At 58.7% G+C, this 20,907-nt stretch overlaps 1 protein-coding gene across 1 annotated transcript; it reads right to left on the minus strand.

Annotated features, from left to right (window-relative positions):
• Positions 1-1,048: 1,048 nt before the first annotated feature.
• RRM1 (ribonucleotide reductase catalytic subunit M1) lies at positions 1,049-20,341 on the minus strand. Its single transcript, XM_063393325.1, has 19 exons — positions 20,165-20,341; positions 19,008-19,096; positions 17,309-17,486; positions 16,777-16,877; positions 16,120-16,179; positions 15,375-15,414; positions 14,080-14,242; positions 13,183-13,324; positions 12,133-12,216; positions 10,714-10,875; positions 10,087-10,166; positions 9,458-9,659; positions 8,877-9,026; positions 7,487-7,708; positions 6,534-6,610; positions 5,516-5,651; positions 4,409-4,504; positions 3,289-3,477; positions 1,049-2,167 (listed from the first exon to the last, which is right to left on the minus strand). Exons 1-19 carry the CDS (start codon positions 20,181-20,183, stop codon positions 1,985-1,987), a joined length of 2,373 nt encoding a protein of 790 aa, XP_063249395.1. The 5' UTR covers positions 20,184-20,341; the 3' UTR covers positions 1,049-1,984.
• Between the last annotated feature and the right edge of the window lie 566 nt (positions 20,342-20,907).

Genomic DNA, 20,907 nt, shown 5'->3' on the forward strand with positions numbered 1-20,907 from the left:
CGAGCTGTCCCCCAGTGTCCTGCGCTCTTTCCCCAGTGCCCCTATCCCGTTCCCCCTCTCCTGCCCTGTCCCCCGTGCCCGTCTCCTGCCCCGTTCCCCGTTTCCCGTTCCCCGTTCCCCTGCCGGGGGCTGCAGCTCCGGTGAGGCTGTGCCCGCAGCCCCGCGGTGCCCCGGACCCCGCAGTGCCCCCGGTGTGCGGGGACAGCCGGAGCTGCCGGGGACAGCGGCGGGGCTGGAGACATTCCAAGCCCGAGGAAAACTGGAGCATCCCCGTGCCCCGGGCGGCCGGGGAAGCGGAGCCGGAGAAGGGCGGTGCTGCCGGGGCTCCCCGGGGAGCAGCGGGACCCTTGGGGATACCGGGGAGACGGCAGAGCTCGCGAGGGGGAACCGGGACCGACCCACAGCGAGCCTGCTCCGGGCCCGGGGCTTCGGGGACTTGGGGAAGGCTTGGGGACGTTTGGGGGCGTTTGGGAACGTCTGGGGACATCTGAGAACGTCTGGGGACGTTTGGGACAGCCCGGGACACACGGGGGGCCCCGGTGCTGCTCCGGCCGCGCCACCAGCGCCACCCGGCGGCGCCGCGAGGAACTGCAGGACCCGCGCCGGCACCGGCACCGGCACCGGGGTTCAGTGCGGGGAACAGAACCGGGACCGGGTTCAGTGCGGGGAACAGAACCGGGACCGGGGTTCAGTGCGGGGAACAGAACCGGCACCGGGGTTCAGTGCTGGAACAGAACCGGCACCGGCACCGGGTTCAGTGCGGGGAACAGAACCGGCACCGGGCTCAGTGCTGGGAACAGAACCGGCACCGGGGCTCAGTGAAGGGACAGCCCCAGCACTTGCCCGAGATCGTTCCCCCTTCCCATGCCCCCGGGGCACAGCCCGGTTCCCTGGCTGTCCCTCCTGCCAGGGAGCTGTGCACAGGGACAGTGTCTCCGTGTCTCTGTGTCCCCATGTCCCCATGGAAAGCAGCAGGACAAACAGCACCAGCCCGTCTGCACAGACGCTCATTTTCCATCACAAAGTGTTCCAGGACAGCACCAGCCACTCCTTGGACATTCCCTGCTTTATTGAGGTTGGGTTTGGGGTGGGTTGTGGTTCATGGGTTCAATAAATACTGCACAACTGCCTGAAGCCCCACTGAGTTCCAGCAGGGAGTGAGAACAGGAGCAGTAAACTGGTAAGAGGATGAAAAGATCTAAGAACTACCTGGGGTGGAGAAGTGGAGCTCCCTGAAGAGATGGCAGGTGACCCTCACCAGTGGCACGTGGCCTCACAAGATGGCACCTGACCTGTGGCCAAGGACAGTACTGGCACCCCTGCCAGGAAACTGCCTGAGCAAGTAGACTGAACCAGTGACTTTAATGCAGAATAAAATGCAGGGCAGCAGCTCTGCCTCTCCTGGCCCCACATTCAGCCAGTGCCAGGCTCTGCCCCGACCAGCTGAGGGAGAAGAGCCCAGGAAGCAACACCCCTTCCACCCATCTGCTCCTTCCAAAGGCTTTCTGGAAAGGCCAGAGGAGGGGACAAGGAGAGGGAGCAGCAGTGGGAGGAGGCTGTGGCAGGGTGGGGACACTGCGGGTGTGTCAGCTGGACACAGCTGCTCCTGTGCCCTGGCAGGCACTGAGCACACCCACCCTGGGGGTTCCCAGCCAGGGCTGCTGCTCCCTCTGGGACACGAGAACAGTCTTTGGGGACTGCAAGGCACAGTCTGGAGTGCCCAGGACACACCTGTGAGTGGCACAGCACCTCCCTGTCCCCTGTCCTGCCTGCAGGGTTCCATGGAAGGCCACGCCAGAGCACAGAAATCCCTGGGAAGCCCAGCTACTAAAGCAATGCTCACCCCATCCATGTGGCCCATCCCTGTGGATGGGGAAGCTACACCACCCCCCTCCCAGCCCCAGCATCCTCACGTTATTCCAGGCACTCCCATGCCGGCAGCTCCAGCCAGGCGGGACGGCTGTGCCGGAGCCGTGGGCACCCCTTAGGAGCCACACATCAGGCACTCGTCCCTGTTCTCCAGGGAGCACACCATGGCTGCCTTGTTCCTCTCCTTCTCCTCCTCCTCCCTGGACGCCTTCTCGCGCAGCTTCTCCTTGTTGAGGGTGAACTGGATGGGGTTGGCAGCGGGCTTTGTCCGCAGGTAGTACATGCCGGTCTTCAGGCCCTAGGGACACGGAGAGCCTCAGGCTGCAGCAGCAGGGCAGGCACCCCAGCTCTGCAGGCACCCCAGGGAGAGCAGGCAGCCACCCCAGCTCTGCAGGCACCCCAGGGAGAGCAGGATGCCTGGAAGGGAACGGCCGTCTGCCCTGCCAGAACCGCTGAGACCAACTCTGCCAGGGCTTAGCAGGCCCTGTGTGCCAAACTCACCAGGCCCCATTTGCTGGGAGCAAGCCCCCCTGCCCCAGGTACAGCTGGGGTTTGTTTTTTAGGAACAAGCCCCGCAAGTCCCAAGTACTGCCCCTATTTGTTGGGAACAAGTCCCCAGTCCCAGATAATGCCCCTGTTTTTGGGAACAAGAACCCAGCCCCAGCTAATGATCTGTTTGTAGGGAAGAAACCCCAGTCCCAGGTGGAGCCCCATTTGTGGGGAAGGACCCCCAGTCCCAGGTGAAGCCCCCTGTGTGTGTGGAAGGACCCCCAGCCCCAGGTGAAGCCCCCTGTGTGTGTGGAAGGACCGCCAGCCCCAGGTGAAGCCCCCTGTGTGTGTGGAAGGACCGCCAGCCCCAGTGAAGCCCCCCGTGTGTGTGGAAGGACCCCCATCCCCAGGTGAAGCCCCCCGTGTGTGTGGAAGGACCGCCAGCCCCAGTGAAGCCCCCTGTGTGTGTGGAAGGACCGCAGCCCCAGTGAAGCCCCCTGTGTGTGTGGAAGGAGCCCCAGTGAAACCCCCTGTGTGTGGAAGGACCCTCAGCCCCAGGTGAAGCCCCCTGTGTGTGGAAGGACCCCCAGCCCCAGGTGAAGCCCCCTGTGTGTGTGGAAGGAGCCCCAGTGAAACCCCCTGTGTGTGGAAGGACCCTCAGCCCCAGGTGAAGCCCCCTGTGTGTGGAAGGACCCCCAGCCCCAGGTGAAGCCCCCCGTGTGTGTGGAAGGACCCCCAGCCCCAGGTGAAGCCCCCCGTGTGTGTGGAAGGACCCCCAGCGCCAGGTGAAGCCCCCCGTGTGTGTGGAAGGACCCCCAGCCCAGTGAAGCCCCCCGTGTGTGTGGAAGGAGCCCCAGTGAAGCCTCCCGTGTGTGTGGAAGCACCTCCAGCCCCAGGGAAGCCCCCTGAGGGCCAGCAGCCCTGCTGCACCTGCTTCCAGCCGTAGAAGTGCATGCTGGTGAGCTTGCCGTAGTTGGGCTCGGCGATGTGGATGTTCAGGGACTGGCTCTGGTCGATGAAGGCCCCTCTGTCCGCAGCCATCTTCAGGATGGTCTTCTGGGAGATCTCCCACACGGTCTTGTAGAGCTGCTTCAGGTCATCGGGAATCTCAGGGATGTTCTGCAAGGAACAGGAGGAGTTTTCCAGTGTGGAAAGCACTGACTGTCCAGATATCCCTATTTATAACATGGAATTCCTCAGTCACTGCTGGGCTCCAGCAATCCTGACTGGAACTGAGCCTGTACAGCTGAGCTCTGTCCCTGAATCCAAACACAGAATCTCAGGATGGTTTGGGTCAGGAGGGACCTTAAAGTTCACCTCATCCCACCCCTGCCACGGCAGGGACACCTCCCACTGTCCCAGGCTGCTCCAGCCCCAGTGTCCAGCCTGGCCTTGGGCACTGCCAGGGATGCAGGGGCAGCCACAGCTGCTCTGGGCACCCTGTGCCAGGGCCTGCCCACCCTGCCAGGGAACAATTCCTGATTCCCAAGAGCCCATCCAGCCCTGCCCTCTGGCACTGGACGCCATTCACTGGCTCCTGTCCCTCCAGGCATTGTAAACAGTCTCTCTCCATGTTCCCTGCTGGCTCCTTTAGGTCCTGGAAGGCCACAGTTAGGTCACCCTGGAGCCTTCTCAACAATCCCAATTCTCCCAGCCTCTCCTTGCAGGAGAGGTGCTCCATCCCTCTGACAACTTGGTGGCCTACTCTGGACATCCTGTGTCTGCAAGCTCCAAGCACACAGGCAAACACCCTCAGCTCCCCCTCAGCAGTTACAGGTGGACGGGCTGGATCAGGGCAAGGCTCTTCCCCAGAGCTTCCCAGGGAATGGGCACGGCCCCGGGGCTGCCACAGCTCCAGGAGCCTTTGGGATGCCCAGGGTGGGATTCTTGGGGGTCTGGGCAGGGACAGGGTGGGACTGGATGGTCCCTGTGTGTCCCTACAGCTCAGGACACTCCCTGCTATGAAATCACCCCTTTCTCATCTTCCTGGGAAGTGGGAATCCAGAAGGAGCAGGACGTGCCTGGCAGGAGCCCCTGCCCTGCTCTGTACCTGGATGGAGCCGTTGTGGGCGATGATCTGGTTCTTCATCTCCTCGTTCCACAGGCCCCTCTCCGTGAGGTCCTTCAGCAGGTGGGGATTCACAACCTGCCAGGGGCAGAAGCCAAAGGTTTTTAAATGGTTGAACAAGATCCTGCACATTCCTGACAGACTCTCACCCCTGGGATTGTTCCAGGCTGGACAGAGCTTGCAGCAGCCTGGGACAGTGGAAGTGTCTGTGCCCATGGCAGGGCCTGGAAATCCATCATCTTTAAGGATCATTCTGGGATTCTGCTGGACATGGCAAATTAGAAAGGGGGCTGCATGGAACTGCCCTGCATGAGGAACTCCAAAAGGTGGGAAAAGGGGAGCTCATGCTGTTGTAGGGCCACTGGCCACAACCTGAGCTCCTAAAGAAGGTTTAAACAATCAAGACTGATGTCAGGAGGAGAAAGAACAGGACAGGGGCAGGCTGAGTAGTGGGAAGAAAACACAGCCACCTTTTCCTGCTGGGACTGGGCTCCCTGTGCCACTGCCCTACACAGGGAGGGAGGGCAGTGATCCTGTCCCACCTCCCCACTCCTGTGTGGGGTGATCCTGCAGCCAGGAGGAACGGAGAGCACTGAGACACCCCAGAGGGGACAGACACACCTCCCAAACAGGGACAGCCTCCCCCTGTCTCCAGAGGGGTCTTTGCAAAGTCCAGCCTCCAGAACTCAACTGGCTTCACTCCCTTTCCTGACAGACCCCTCTGAGCCTGTGGAGCTCTTCCATGGCCCCTTCAGACCCCTGAGGGCTTCACAGCTCGTTCTCAGGACTGGTCTCAGCCACTCTTCCCATGTCCCTTCCATCACATCAACCCCCCTCAGCAGTTACTCCTGCAGCCCACCCCGAGGCCCCACAAAGGTTTTTCCCAGCCAAAAGCAGCACCTGTTTATAATTTCACCCATTCCATGGTGGAACACACAGAGCTGGACTCCTGCAGCACGCAGTGCTCCAGGTCCCTTGGTGCTCAGACACAGACACCCAGCTGAACTGAGCCCCCAGGTGTGAGGCCTCCCCTTGTCCCCCTCAGCCACAAAAAGCGAGGAAAGAGCAAAGCTCTTCCCCAGAGCTCACCTGGAACTCCCCCGAGAGGACCCTGCGGGTGTAGATGTTGCTGGTGTAGGGCTCGATGGACTCGTTGTTGCCCAGGATCTGGGCAGTGGAGGCCGTGGGCATGGGGGAAATGAGGAGGCTGTTCCTGACACCGTATCTGGGGACAACAGGCAAAGTCAGGCAGCTGCAGCCAGGGGAGGCAGGGAAGGAGAGCCAGGAAATCCGGGCTGGGAAACCCGGGGTAACCTGCAAAGCCTCCCATCGCTCACAGGGAAAGGGCAGCCCCACTGAACTGGCACTGGGGACAAGTGAAGTGGAACTGGCGGCTTTGCTATTCTCATCTCTCATCAGAGGCTTCCCCAAATGAAGCACAGGATGGGGTGCAGGGAACACAATCTGCCAGGCCCTGCACAACCCACAGCCCTGAGGCAGAGCTGAACCAGCAGCCCATGAGGAGGCTGAAACCTCTCCACACACAGGACAGGGGACAGATTTATCACATTTAAAAATTAGAGCCAAACAGACAGGATTAGCTCATGACAGGCACTTCACACCTCAGTGATTCCTGTCTTCAGGGTGTTCAAGGCTCAGGATGTTCCCTGGCAGCAGGGAAGAGCCCCCAAGGCCAGCTCAAGGCTCACTCCTCACTACGTTTGTTTAATGGGAACACAAATCCTCCTGCTGGATGCATCCAAAATGAAATTAGAGCTCAGCTAATGCAGAGCAGTGAGGGTGGGCTCCTCGGCCTTGGAACCACAAAAATGAAAGAAAGCCACCCAAAATACAGCTCAGAGGAAAGATCTGCTGGGGGAGAAGAAATACGGGGCTGTTTTCACACTTGGACCCCGCCTTTGGTTCTCAGTGGACAGATAAATTCATATCCAAAGCCAGGCTGGATGGGGCTTAGAGCACTCTGGGACAGTGGAAGGTGTCCCTGTCCATGGCAGGGGCTGGCACTGGATGGACTGTGAGGTCCTCTTCACCCAGGCCACTCTGGGTTTTATCTGACAGCAACTACAAACCATGCAGGGTTACTCACTTGGCAATCTTCTCCTTCAAAGCCTTCCAGTCCCAAAGGTCAGAGGGGGTGACATTCCACATGTCATACTGAAGGATCTGAGGAACACAGTTTGGTCCAAATTAGAGAGGGCACTCTTTTCTCCATGTTTTATAAATCCCATTGGAAATGGATCTGTTATTCCTCTCAATTCTCTCCAGTTAGATCTCAGTAAAGCTCTGGTATGACCTAACACTCCATCTTGTGACTGCTTCAGGGCACAGCCAGCACAGGCTGAGGCTGCTTGTCTTCTCTAATCAGAGAATCACAGAATATCCTGAGCTGTAGGGACCCACGGGGACCATCCAATCCCACCCTGTCCCTGCCCAGACCCCCAACAATCCCACCCTGGGCATCCCAAAGGCTCCTGGAGCTGTGGCAGCCTCAGGGCTGTGCCCATTCCCTGGGGAGCCTGGGCAGTGCCAGCACCTCTGGGGGAAGAGCCTTTCCCTAAAATCCAACCCCAATCCCTGCTGGGCCAGCTGCAGGCGCTCCCTGGTGCTGTCCCTGTGGCAGGAGCAGAGCCCGGAGCTGTCCCTGCGCTGCCCTCGGGAGGAGCTGCAGCCCCGGGGAGCTCTGACCTCAGGCTGCTCCAGGCTCAGCTGCCCCAGTGACCTCGTGGGGCCCTGCAGACCCTTTCCCATCCCCTGTCCCTGCTCTGGACTCTTTCCAACAGCTTCTGATCCTTTATTGAGACACCCAGAAGTGTCCCCAGCGCTGGAGGTGAGGCTGCCCCAGCCCAGGGCAGAGTGGGACAGTCCCTTCCCTCTGGCCGGCGATGTCCCTGGTGTCCCCTGGACAGGGATGTCCCTGCTGGCTCCAGGCACGGCTGACTCAGTTCCAGCTGGCCATGGACCAGGTCCCTGCGGGTCTCTGCACCAGCCAGGCACAGGACCAGCTTTGCAGAGCTGTTCCCGTGCCAGCCCTGCACTCACCCCCTTGCTGACCGGGGAGCCCTGGTAGGTCTCGTAGGGGCCCTGCTCCCTGGCCAGCTCACAGCTGGCCTCCAGGGCCCCGTAGTAGATGGTCTCGAAGATGTGCTGGTTGAGCAGCTGCGCCTGCGCGCTCTCGAAGGGGAACCTCATCAGGATGAAGGCGTCGGCCAGGCCCTGCACGCCGATGCCGATGGGGCGGTGCCGCCGGTTGGAGCGCTCCGCCTGCGGGGACAGCACAGCTGGGGAAAGGGCCCTGGCAGCAAAACCTCCTGCTGCAACGGGCCATGAACCCTGCATCAACACCTTCCCTCCTGCACTGCCTGCGGGGACAGCACAGCTGGGGACCCGCTGGGAAGGCAGCAAAACCTCCTGCTTCAACGAGCCACGAGCCCTGCATCCACACCTTCCCTCCTGCCACTGCCTGCAGGGACAGCACAGCTGGAAAGGGCCCTGGCACCAAAACCTCCTGCTGCAACAGGCCATGAGCATCAACACCTTCCCTCCTGCACTGCCTGCGGGGACAGCACAGCTGGGGACCCGCTGGGAAGGCAGCAAAGCCTCCTGCTTCAACGAGCCACGAGCCCTGCATCGACACCTTCCCTCCTGCCACTGCTTGCTGAGGCCCAGAGTGAGTTAGACCTTGGCACAGACTGTGATTGTTTAACACAGCAAAGGGAGGCAGGATTGAGGAGTGAACACTCAGCATATTCTGATAAATGAAGACATTTAACAGAGCAGAATCACAGCATCACTGAGGTTGGAAAATCCCTCTGAGCCCACCAAGTGCAGCTGTGCCCCAGCAGTCCAAGGCCACCACCAACCATGTCCCCAGGTGCCACATCCACACGGATATTAAATCCCCTCCAGGGATGAGGACTTCATCACTGCCCTGGGCAGTCTGTCCCAAGGCTGGACAGCTCTTGCTATTTTCCTAATGTTCAATTTAAACCTTCCCTGGCACAGTCCAAGGCCATTTCCTCGTGTCCTTTTCCTTGCTCTCTGGGAGCAGAGCCTGACCCCCACCTGGCTGCCCCCCTCTCAGGGACTTGTAAAACCAACCAAAATGAGTTACTCTTTCTCAGAATCTTCCCAGGATCCTTCTCTCTGTTCCACTTCCCACTCTGTTCCTAGCACTGGTCTGTGCTTCACGGAAATCCTCACACACTAAAAAACTCCAGTGGCAGAACCAGAGTGGGAAGCTCTCCTACCACTGCTTCCCTGTGGAACTGCTCTGGGCTGCAGCTCAGGCAGGCACTGACAGGTCCCACCGGGAACAGGCTGTTCACAGAGCTCCAACAGGTCTGTGGAGGTCCCCTGTGACTCCTTGTGTCTCAGACTGCCCTGGGATTGCTCTGAGCAGGATTCAGCCCTCTCCCAGGCCAGCACTCACCTCGGGCACAGGGTAGTAGTTGATGTCAATGATTTTGTTGAGGTTTCTGACGATGACCTTGGTGACCTCAGCCAGCTTCTTGAAGTCGTAGGTGTGCTCGGGGGTCACGTACATGTTGAGGGCGATGGAGGCCAGGTTACACACGGCCACCTGTGGGCAGACACAGGGACCCACTGGGCACGGGCCAGGGACACACAGCTCTGCCCCAAACTGCACAGAAACAACCCGCCAGGGGACCTGCCACGCTGCCAAAGTGCACCCTCGGTCCTCTGGCACGTCACAAGCTGTGCAAAAGGTAACAACCACTCAGGAAAGTTCAGTAGAAATTGGTGTGACCAGAAAAATCCTGCCCTGGGCAGTCCTACTGCCTGGAAACCAGACTCACACAGAATCCCAGCAGGGTCTGGGCTGGAAGGAATTGTCCTTGCTGCTTTCCCTTTGAAGGGTGTCTTGTGCCATCCCAAATCCTCCACAGCAGCGGGAAGGGAACCCACAGCCAGTGAAGAGCTGTGAGCACTGAGGTGAGAAGTTCCTCAGGTGCCTGCTCCCTTCCCAGAGAGCTGCCCCGGGAGTACACCCACCTCGTCCTTGCTGGTGTATTCCACGATCTCGGTGCACAGGTTGCTGCACTTGATGGTGCCCAGGTTCTGCTGGTTGCTCTTCCTGTTGCAGGAGTCCTTGTAGAGCATGTAGGGGGTGCCAGTCTCGGTCTGGGACTCGATGATGGCGTACCAGAGCTGCTGGGCCTTCACCACCCTGCGCACGCGGCCCTGCCGCTCGTAGCTGCAACGCACACGGAGCCGTCAGCCCCACAGCCCAGCATGCAGGGAGTGCCCTCAACCCCTCGGGGCAGCCAAGGCCTCCTCACTGCTGAGCTCTGCACTGGGAGCCCTCACAGCAGGGCAGCAGCACTGTCCTTGTTTAAGGGAAATAAATCCCTCACCACAGCAATTCCACACAAAGCCACGCACTGGGATGTCCCTCTAACAGGGACAGTGTCCCTCTAACAGGCTGAAAGGGTCCCTCACACACAGCTCCACCCTGACAGCTCACAGTGTCAAGGACACATCCCCATCCTCACAGTTTTATCCACCTGACAACGAGCCCTGTGGCCACCTCTGAGCCCCTCACAAACCTGTGCCACGGCCCAGGGACACAGGCAGCTCTGGGAGAGCATGGCAGCCCTGACAGCTCTGCTCACTCTTCTTACCTCTCATAGAGCTTCTCAAATTCCTCTCCCCACACATCATCCAGGCCAGGACACTCATTTGGGCACATTAAGGACCAGTCCTGTAAGGGGAAAAAATATTCAGAGGAAATCTCCAGGCACTCTGTTAATTAAAGCTGTGGCTGCCCCTGCATCCCTGGCAGTGCCCAAGGCCAGGCTGGACACTGGGGCTGGAGCAGCCTGGGACAGTGGGAGGTGTCCCTGCCATGGCAGGAGTGGAACAAGATGAATTTTAGGTCTCTCCCAAGCCAAACCAATCTAAGATTCTGTGAAATACAAACAGGCATAAGAAAAACAATTTACTGAGAAAAGGTTGATGCTTTAAGGAAACCCCAGAGTCAAAACAGCCCAAGAGTCCAAGAACAAGGCATGGGCTGTAAGATTAAGCCCTGAAACAAAACACCAAGCTGGAGTTGCCTAGCTCCACTCTCCAGCTGCACAGCCAAGTTCTCAAACAAGGTGCAGCAGCTCTTCCAGGAAGGTCCTGGAAGGAACAAGGAGCAAAGCAGCTCTGCAGCCCTTCCTGAGCTCCTTGCAGGGCTGCTCACCTGCTCCTCCACTACCAGACCTTTTCTGCACCAGCCAAGTTCTTGGCCGTGTGTAACCAACCTGGTTGGTTTCCACTCTCTTCATGAAGAGGTCAGGGATCCAGAGTGCAAAGAACAGGTCCCTGGCTCGCTGCTCTTCCTTCCCTGTGTTCTTCTTCAGGTCCAGGAACTCAAAGATGTCCAAGTGCCATGGCTCCAGGTAGATGGCAAAAGCCCCAGGTCTCTGGGACACGGAACAATCTGGATCAGAACAAACTGGCCTTGGAAAGAAACCTCCTGCCCTGCTCCAAGTGCCCACAACACCCCAAACAGCTGGGAACTGGGGGCAACACCGGGGAACACCAGATACCAACACAAGGGGAAAAGGCCCTTTTGTGATCTGTGTCACCCACAACTGCTCCATCAGCTCCCTGCTGTTCATGGGACAGCCCTTCCCAGTGTGGGTACCTTCCCATGGCCCGAGGCTCCCTCTGGACCCTCACTGAGGTCCCTTGTCCCCTCTGGACCCTCACTGAGGTACACTGCCCCCTCTGGACCCTCACTGAGGTACTCAGTCCCCTCTGGACCCTCACTGAGGTACCTCATCCCCTCTGAACCCTCACTGAGGTCCCCTGTCCCCACTGGACCCTCACTGAGGTACTCAGTCCCCTCTGAACCCTCACTGAGGTACCCTGTCCCCACTGGACCCACACTGAGGTACCCTGTCCCCTCTGGACCCTCACTGAGGTACTCAGTCCCCTCTGGACCCTCACTGAGGTACCTCATCCCCTCTGGACCCTCACTGAGGTACTCAGTCCCCTCTGGACCCTCACTGAGGTACTCAGTCCCCTCTGGACCCTCACTGAGGTACCCTGCCCCCTCTGGACCCTCACTGAGGTACCCTGCCCCCTCTGGACCCTCACTGAGGTACCCTGCCCCCTCTGGACCCTCACTGAGGTACTCAGTCCCCTCTGGACCCTCACTGAGGTACCTCATCCCCTCTGGACCCTCACTGAGGTACTCAGTCCCCTCTGGACCCTCACTGAGGTACTCAGTCCCCTCTGGACCCTCACTGAGGTACCTCATCCCCTCTGGACCCTCACTGAGGTACTCAGTCCCCTCTGGACCCTCACTGAGGTACTCAGTCCCCTCTGGACCCTCACTGAGGTACCCTGCCCCCTCTGGACCCTCACTGAGGTACCCTGCCCCCTCTGGACCCTCACTGAGGTACCCTGCCCCCTCTGGACCCTCACTGAGGTACTCAGTCCCCTCTGGACCCTCACTGAGGTACCCTGTCCCCTCTGGACCCTCACTGAGGTACCTCATCCCCTCTGGACCCTCACTGAGGTACCCTGTCCCCTCTGGACCCTCACTGAGGTACCTCATCCCCTCTGGAGCCTCACTGAGGTACCCTGTCCCCTCTGGACCCTCACTGAGGTACCTCATCCCCTCTGGACCCTCACTAAGGTACCCTGTCCCCTCTGGACCCTCACTGAGGTACCTTGTTTCCACCTTGGTCCACGTAGCGGGCGGTGTTGTTGTAGACCCTCAGCATGGGAACGAGCCCGTTGGAATTCCCGTTTGTCTGCAGAGGCACAGGAGAACCATCAGGAAATGCAGCTCCCTGCAGGGCTGGCCTGCACCTCCTGTGGGTCTTTCCTCATCTGCAGAGCTCTTACACTGATCACCACCAAATATTCCTGGTCCCTTCCCCACACTTCTTCTGACAAAAACGTACATATCAGCTATGTGTCCCAGAGTTAATAAAATACTCCTCCTAACTTCTTCCCCCTACATTCTGTCACCTGAAGGCTTGCAGGGTTTACACACTCTGTGACAAGAAACCCCAAACACATCCACGGATGGTCTGGGGCAGCTGGAGACACAGAAAGGCAAAGGGCTGGTGCACAAGTCTCTGCCAACAGATAAACACTGGAACTGTCTGACCAAACAGTGGAATAAGAGCCTCTTTCTGTAAGGATTCCTGTTAGGAAGCCAAAACACCGAGGAAAACCAACCTTCCTGCCTTAGGCCAACTGAGGGAGGCTGAGTGCAGTGTGAGGTGAGTGAGAGCAGCACGGGTTTGGCGGGCACAGAGGAGGCATTTCCTGGGGCAGCACGGGTTTGGTGGGCACAGAGGAGGCATTTCCTGGGGCAGCACGGGTTTGGTGGGCACAGAGGAGGCCTTTCCTGGGGCAGCACGGGTTTGGCAGGCAGAGAGGAGGCCTTTCCTGGGGCAGCACGGGTTTGGCGGGCAGAGAGGAGGCCTTTCCTGGGGCAGCACGGGTTTGGCGGGCACAGAGGAGGCATTTCCTGGGGCAGCACGGGTTTGGTGGGCAGAAAGGGGGCATTTCCTGGGGCAGCACGGGTTTGGCGGGCACAGAGGAGGCATTTCCTGGGGCAGCACGGGTTTGGGGGCACAGAGGAGGCATTTCCTGGGGCAGCACGGGTTTGGGGGCACAGAGGAGGCCTTTCCTGGGGCAGCACGGGTCTGGCAGGCAGAGAGGAGGCCTTTCCTGGGGCAGCAGCAGTGTGCTGTGCTGGCACTCACCCCAGCAATGTAGCTGCCCGTGGCGCGGATGCAGCTGACGGCGAGGCCGATGCCCCCCGCAGACTTGGAGATGAGGGCACACTGCTTCAGCGTGTCGTAGATGCCCTCGATGCTGTCGTCCTTCATGCACAGCAGGAAGCAGCTGAAGGAAACAAAGGGGTTCAGCAGGGAAACATGAGAAGGAAAACCCCTAAGGGTTTCGCTAGGCTGCAAAATCCAGGGCAAACACGGGACCTTTAGCGTGTCCCACAAAGCAATTCCACAGGCGTGGGATAAAGGACAAAACAGAAAACATCAGGAGCAATACTTGTGCTGCTGAGACCTTGTGCTATCAAACAGCTTTAATCAGAGAATCATGGAATATCCTGAGCTGGAAGGAGCAGAGTCCAGTTTCTGGTCCTGCACAATCCCACCCTGGGCATCCCAAAGGCTCCTGGAGCTGTGGCAGCCTCGGGGCCGTGCCCATTCCCTGGGGAGCCTGGGCAGTGCCAGCACCTCTGGGGGAAGAACCTTTTCCCAATACACTGATACAAACCTTAATAAAATATGACCTTTTTCCTCATATATATGGTATCATAAACCTATCACTTTTGCTTGCTGCTTTTAGAAAAAAATTCCCAGGATTCCTCTGGTAACCTGCAGCAGCCTATGGACATCAAGAACTTCCCAACAGGATACAGCCATGCAAAGGTTCCCTTTATCTCTAGGGTTTACAGAAACCTGGGTGTTTTCCCCCAGAAACAGCTAAAACTTGACAGCAGCTGCTCAGAACTCCACAGAACACCCCCAGAAGCTCAGCTGCTCTTTTCAGAGGCCGTGCAAGCGCCTCCCTTGAGCAGGTGTGACCCCGAGCCCCTGCCCTGCCCAGGATGCAGGGGGAGAGGAGAGGGGCAGCACCTGGAGAGCTGGGGGCGGTTGGTGCCGGCGTTGAAGAGCGTGGGCGAGGCGTGGGTGAACCAGCGCTCCGAGAGCAGGTTGTAGGTCTCGATGGCAGCGTCGATGTCGGCCTTGTGGATGCCCACGGACACCCTCATCAGCATGTGCTGGGGACGCTCAGCAACTGCAGGGACACACAGACAGGAACTCAGGGCTGCCTTGGGCCCCACAGCCCACCCAGTGCCACCCCTGCCATGGCAGGGACACCTCCCACTGTCCCAGGCTGCTCCAGCCCCAGTGTCCAGCCTGGCCTTGGGCACTGCCAGGGATGCAGGGGCAGCCACAGCTGCTCTGGGCACCCTGTGCCAGGGCCTGCCCACCCTGGCAGGGAACAATTCCTGATTCCCAAGAGCCCATCCAGCCCTGCCCTCTGGCACTGGGAGCCATTCCCTGGCTCCTGTCCCTGCAGCCCTTGGCAATTGTCTCTCTGCAGCTTTCCTGGGGCTCCTTCAGGCCCTGCAAGGCCACCCTGAGCTCAGCCCAGAGCTTCTCCTGCCCAGGCTGAGCAATGCCAGCTGTGCCAGCCTTTCCTGCCAGCAGAGCTGCTCCAGCCCTCTGCTCATCCTGGAGCCTCCTCTGGCCTCTCTCCAGCAGCTCCACGTCCTCCCTGTGCTGGGAATTCCAGGGCTGGGGCAGCTCTGCAGGTGGGGTCTCACCTGAGTGGGGCAGAGGGGCCCAAGCCCCCTTTTCCTGCTGCCCACACTGGAGATCAGCCCAGGGATTTTGGGATGCCAAGGCACACGGCTGGGGCATGCCCAGCCTCTCACCCACCAGGCACTCCCAGAAAGGCAGGCAGAAAGAAGATTCCATGTGACAGCCACAGAGGCCACAGCAACAAGCCCCAAACACTGCAGGGGGACACTTGGAGCCAGAGTTTTCATGGAATCAGAGTGATTTGGGTTAGAAGAACTTGAGTTCTCCAGCCCAACTCCTTCTCAAAGAGCACCAGGCCTGTTTATTCAGGACTTCATCCCATCAGGCTTTGAAAAACTCAAGGAACAATGTGCTCCAAGGCTCAACTGCCCTCATGGAGGAGGGAAAACCCCCACCTGTATTAACAGTTAAATCCAACCAAATATGCACTCCAGAATCCAATTATGTTTCAGCTTTATGACATTATAATTAATCTCTGACCCTCCTGGTGTCCCAAGCCAAGGGCCTGCCTCACTGACAGCAGAGTACCTAAACTTAGTTTAATTTCATTTAAGCTAACTCACATATTTTAAGAAGTGCTCAGCACTAGGAACAGCCCTTACCTTTGGAGTTGATTTTCAGCAAGTAGGAACGTTCCAGAGTCTTTAAAAGAGAGAATGGATTTTAGCAGATAGGCAGATTTAATTTTTTTTAAAAACCCTGTTAATTCCAAACTTAATCATCTCCACACCCCTCATCTCAGGCTTCAGCACCCTTGCACTCTGCTCCTCCTCTGTGAGCTTAATGAGATGGTTAATGACTGAAAATACACAAATCCACTGGAAGGTTCCAGACTGTTTTGGGTTACAGAGTGAGGAGCACGAGGTTCCACCCTGTGCTGGACTCACAGGACCTCTCTGGAGTGCCCAGAGCTGTGGACAGTGGAGCCCTCCAGAGCCCTAACCCAGGTCAGACCCAGAGCAAAGCTGGGTGAGGGCAGCAGAGCCCCCGGGGCTGCTGTGGGGACAGGATAAACGTGTGGGGTGACACACGGAGAAAATGGCTTCACTGAACAATGGGAAAGGCAAAAACCCCTTCTAGGGCTCATTAAGGGTTAGAGTAATTCCTTTAGGGATGGCATCCAACAACACTCAGTGTGATCTGCCGTGAAACAGCCCAACAGTTCAAATATTCCAGCAGCAGGAAAACCCCACGAGTTATCCCCGTGGGCAGCTGCTCTGTGCAGGGCCCCTCACCTTCACAGCCCTGCTGCTGTCCCACCTCCTCCTGTGTCCCCTGGGCCCAGTCCACACAATTCCACAAGCATTCCCATCCTCCCAACAGAGCCAGGAGCAATGTGCTCTTTACCTTAAAGCCAAAGTAGTTGTAGGAGAAGTCTCTGTCGTAGATGATGGCAGAGTTCAGGCGCTGGCAGGAAATAACAGAATTGAATTTCACAAGGTGTCACAGTTTTCATCCCTGCTGGCATTCCTGGCCCAAAGCTCTGGGGTGTGAGGGGCACCAGGGCACAGGAATGATGCAGGAGCAGCACTTCCCTCAAAACAATAAAACACAGCTCCAACAACCTTTTGGCACCCAGCTTTTAGCTGGATTTACTGAAATCTATTTGGACAAAAAAAATGAAACAGAACCAAAGGACAAAAGGAACTTCTTGGTCAGAACACAGACCTGGAATGACCTGAAAACTGAACCCAAATCTCTTCTCTCCCTCCCCTGCTGCCTCACTTTGCCCCAGCACAAGGCACTTTTTCTCAAATTAATTATTTGTGCTGATCATGGCAATGGGAACCTCCAAGAAAACAAATTTTACTGCAAAAACATCCATGGAGGAAGAAAACTCCTACATCCCCTCTTACACTCTCCACTCATGCCCTGCACTGGTTTCTGTGTTGGCTTTTTTACCCTAGAACAAACACGGCTTGCTTGAAAAATAAGAAAAGGAAATTATTTAAGTGTTCAAAATTCAGTGCAGTAGTTCAGAAGTGAGAAAAACCCAGTACTCACATCTTTGTTGGCCAGAACAATGTCTAGGGTCTCTTTGGAGATCATGGGGGAGTGCTTCCCGTTGTGAGGGTTGATGTAGGTGTAGAGATCCTCCATCACATCTGTGGGAAAGGGACGTGAACAGGACATGTCCAGGCCTGCCCTGCAGCACCTGGATCCAGGGATGGACAGGGCAGGAATGCCCATCCTTGGAAATGACCCCTCCAGCCCTTCAAACACACAACTGCTCCTCTGCCAGCACTGCCACCCCGAACAATCCACTTCTCTCACAAACTCTGTCAAAACCCCACTGAAAAAACAAACAGGGAGGCAAGTGGGTGCAAGCTGATGTCAATCCATTTTCCACCATTCCATTTCTACACTGCTTCTCATAACCCAGGCAGTTCCATTTGCCCTGGGAGGCCCGTGGCTTTCATCTGCACGGCATTTTCAGCCAGCCTGGGCCCTCGGGAGCTCACACGTGAGAGATCCCCACGTTTCTGTGCTCCAGCCCTCTCCCTGTGTCCCCCAGCAGCTGCAGAGGTTCACCCACCACTGAAGACCTTCTTGGTCTCCTTGTGCAGGTTGGAGACGGCGATGCGGGCGGCCAGGATGGCGTAGTCGGGGTGCTTGGTGGTCAGCGTGGCCGCCGTCTCCGCGGCCAGCGTGTCCAGCTCCACCGTGGTCACCCCGCTGTAGAGCCCCTGGATCACCTTCATGGTGATCTGTGCCTGCAGGGGGGAAAGGCCTGGTCAGGAGCCCCAGTGCTCCCAGTGCTCCCAGTGCTCCCAGTGCAGAGGGACCCCAGTGCCCACGGCACCGCCGGCTGGGCGGGAGGAGGGGACAAACTGCAACACCAGACTGGGAGAGCTGGGAATGCTCTGCAGAGGGGCTGGGGACAAGGGACGAGGGACAGGAGCCAGGGAATGGCTCCCAGTGCCAGAGGGCAGGGCTGGATGGGCTCTTGGGAATCAGGAATTGTTCCCTGGCAGGGTGGGCAGGCCCTGGCACAGGGTGCCCAGAGCAGCTGTGGCTGCCCCTGCATCCCTGGCAGTGCCCAAGGCCAGGCTGGACACTGGGGCTGGAGCAGCCTGGGACAGTGGGAGGTGTCCCTGCCATGGCAGGGCTGGCACTGGGTGGGCTTGAAATTCCATTCCAACCCCAACCCTTTGGGATTGTGTGTAAGGACGGCTTCCAGGCAGTAGGACTGACCAATCTCCACTGAACCTTTGTCAACCTTTGCTACTTTTGCACGACCCGTGAGATTTCCTGCCTCCCTGGGAACACTGGCACAGGCTTTGGGAGGGTTACTGCTGGCCTGGGAAGCTCCTGGCACAAGCAGATCCCAGTCCCAAAGGAGAAACTGAGCTCCAGGAAAAGAGGTCACACAGGACTGTAGAATAAATAAGAATTCAGGGGCACAAGGAGGCAGGAGGACTCAGAATTTGACTTCTGTCCTCAGATTCATCTCCCAGTCCTTTCAGGCAAGGGAGGACACCTCATGCTGTGGTCACCAAGTCACCAGTGTCCTCCTCCTGCTGTCCCTCACAAAGACTTTTGGTACAGGACCAGTGGCAACTGTTTGATGGGTGGAATTTCAGACGGGAGAATGGAGCATGAGAACTCGGGAGATGGGAAGAGCCTTAACTGGTGACTCCAAATGGCCAGACTGGGTCTGAGACCTGCACAAAAATCTCACAGACATCAGTGAATCCAACAGGGAGCCATCCTGGGCACAGGCTTTGGAAGGAGAAGCCTCCATGAGTGGGATCAATGCCCACCCCAAGTCAGCTCAGAACACCAAGCAGGGATGTGGCAATGGCAGGGAATTCTGTCCTGGTGTTTGACCAGAACAGGACCCAGAACTGCTTCCATGTGGCATTGCTGCAGCTTTGCCAACTGACACTGGGAGCAACCTACCAAATCCAAAATATTGGAATTGGAGCAACAAAACTCTTTGTTTTTAACTACCAGGGGCTCAAGGGCTTCCCCAAGGCTTGAGGGAAAAGAGATCTATGGCAGGAAAAGGGATTTTCCCCTCCACCTGGGAAGCAAAACCCCTCAGAACACAGAAAATCACAAGCAACACATTCTGGATGGGTTTGCCAGGAGCTCATGGAATGACAGAACACCCTGAGCAGGAAGGGACCCACAGGAATCCTCAAACCCACACAGGACACGCCGGGAACTCCTGCCTGGGATCCCACTCGGCTCCTGCCCAGGAGAGGCCGGGCTGGGGCAGGGGCACTCACGGGGTCCACGAAGTCGGCGTTGAGGCCGTAGCAGAGCTTCTGGATGCGCGACGTGATCTTGTCAAACATGACCCGCTCCTGGCGCCCGTCTGGGGACAGAGCACACCCGGGCTGCCCAGTGAGGACCAGTTCAACACAGACTGCCCCAGTGAGGACCAGGCAGCACAGCCTGCCCCTCACAGCCACACCAGTGCTGCCCAGTAAGGACCAGTTCAACACAGACTGCCCCAGTGAGGACCAGGCAGCACAGCCTGCCCCTCACAGCCACACCAGGGCTGCCCAGTAAGGACCAGTTCAGCACAGACTGCCCCAGTAAGGACCAGTACAGCACAGCCTGCCCCTCACAGCCACACCAGTGCTGCCCAGTAAGGACCAGTACAGCACAGCCTGCCCCTGCTCAGCCCCTCCTGTGGGGAATGGGGTGTGGGAATCACCAGGGCCAGCCTGTTTGGCTGGGGTACAAGGAAAGGGGCAGCTCCTCCTCCACCCCAAGAATTCCCACCTCAAACTGCGGTGGGACCCCAAACAAACCCCATTATTCCCAGGGTGGGGACCCAGCCGAGGGTCACCCCCCAGCACCCCTGGGACCAGAGGGGTGGGGACCAAGCCCAAAGCCCATTGGACCCAAAGGGAGAGCTCTCGTCCCTCACCCTTGGTGCCTGGGGGAGCTCTCTGGCTCTGGCTCCCCCAAAGCTGAGGAGAGCCCCTCTCCTCCCGGCAGGGCCGTCAGAGCTGAGGGGGTCCCATCCCGCCATGCAGGACTCTCCTAAGAGAGGGGGACACCCCCTGCTCTCTGCGGGTGCCATGAGGGGGACCCCAAAGCCAAAGGGCTCATCCCTCACACCATGTGCCACAAGGTACCCCAGAGCTGAGGAGGGCTCAGGAGAGACCTCCCCTTCCAAAATGGGGGCATTCCCATCTGCTTACCTTGGCTGCCATGCAGGGACCCCCAGAGCAGAGGGAGCCCATCCTCCCATGCGCCACGAGAGAACCCCAGAACGGGGGAGGGATTCCCCTTCACGACGGACACCTAAACCCGCGGGGTCCCATGCCCACACCGGGGTGCCCTAGGCAGGACGGTGCCCCCATCCCCGACACTCGGTACCGTGCGTGACCCCCGGGGAGCGGGGGCACCCCGGGGCGGGGGGAGCGCTCACCTCGCTTCACGACGTGCATGGTGGCGGCGGGTGTCCCTCAGTCCCTCTCGATCTCCCTCAGTTCCTCTCAGTCCCCTCGGTTCCTCCCGGTCCCTCTCGGTCTCCCTCAGCGCCCTCGGTCCCTCCCGGCAGCTCCGCGCCCGCCGCTTCCCGCGCCCGCCGCGCGCGCCCCGCCCCGCTGAGGCCGCCGCCGCCATCTTGCGTCCGGGCACGGCCGCTTGCCCGTCCCTTCCCGCACCGCCCCGCTCCCGGCGCTGCCTGCCCCGCTCCCGGCGCTGCCTGCCCCGCTCCCGGCGGACACCGATCCCGCCCCTCATCCCGATCTTCTCCCCGCTTTCCCCCCGGGAATCGCTGCCCCGTCGAGGAACGTCGCGAAACCCGCCCGCTTCAAAGATGGCGGCGCCGGCGCTCCCCTCCCCTCCAGGGGAGGAGCCGGAGGGACAGGACGGGGCCGAGGGCGCCAAAGACAGAGTCCGCGAAGGGACAAAACACCCTCGTCCTAGAACGCCACAACAATAACTGTGTCATTTTAATTATCCTAAATCAAGGCCCAGGCGGGAAATGTGTAATTAAACGTTGGATCCCGCTGCCCAACAGGTGGTGCAGTTCCGTCCCCGGAGGTGTCCAACGAACACAGGAACAACCTGAGGTTCCCGAGGTGGCCTTGGTCTGGCCCAGGCAGAGGAGCAGCAGGGAAAGAGCTGAAATTACAGAAAGTTCTCTCCCAAGTTCAAAAGCAGCAA

The sequence above is a fragment of the Prinia subflava genome, chromosome 3, assembly GCF_021018805.1.
Source record: "Prinia subflava isolate CZ2003 ecotype Zambia chromosome 3, Cam_Psub_1.2, whole genome shotgun sequence".
In the NCBI taxonomy this organism is placed as follows: Eukaryota; Metazoa; Chordata; class Aves; order Passeriformes; family Cisticolidae; genus Prinia; species Prinia subflava.

Excerpts from the sequence above, each read along its gene's own strand:
- RRM1 (XM_063393325.1), bottom strand. Across the intron at positions 7,709-8,876 it reads ACTACTACCCTGTGCCCGAG|GCGGAGCGCTCCAACCGGCG; the intron begins GTGAGTGCTGGC and ends CTGTCCCCGCAG. Across the intron at positions 6,611-7,486 it reads GCTCCCCGGTCAGCAAGGGG|ATCCTTCAGTATGACATGTG; the intron begins GTGAGTGCAGGG and ends TGTGTTCCTCAG.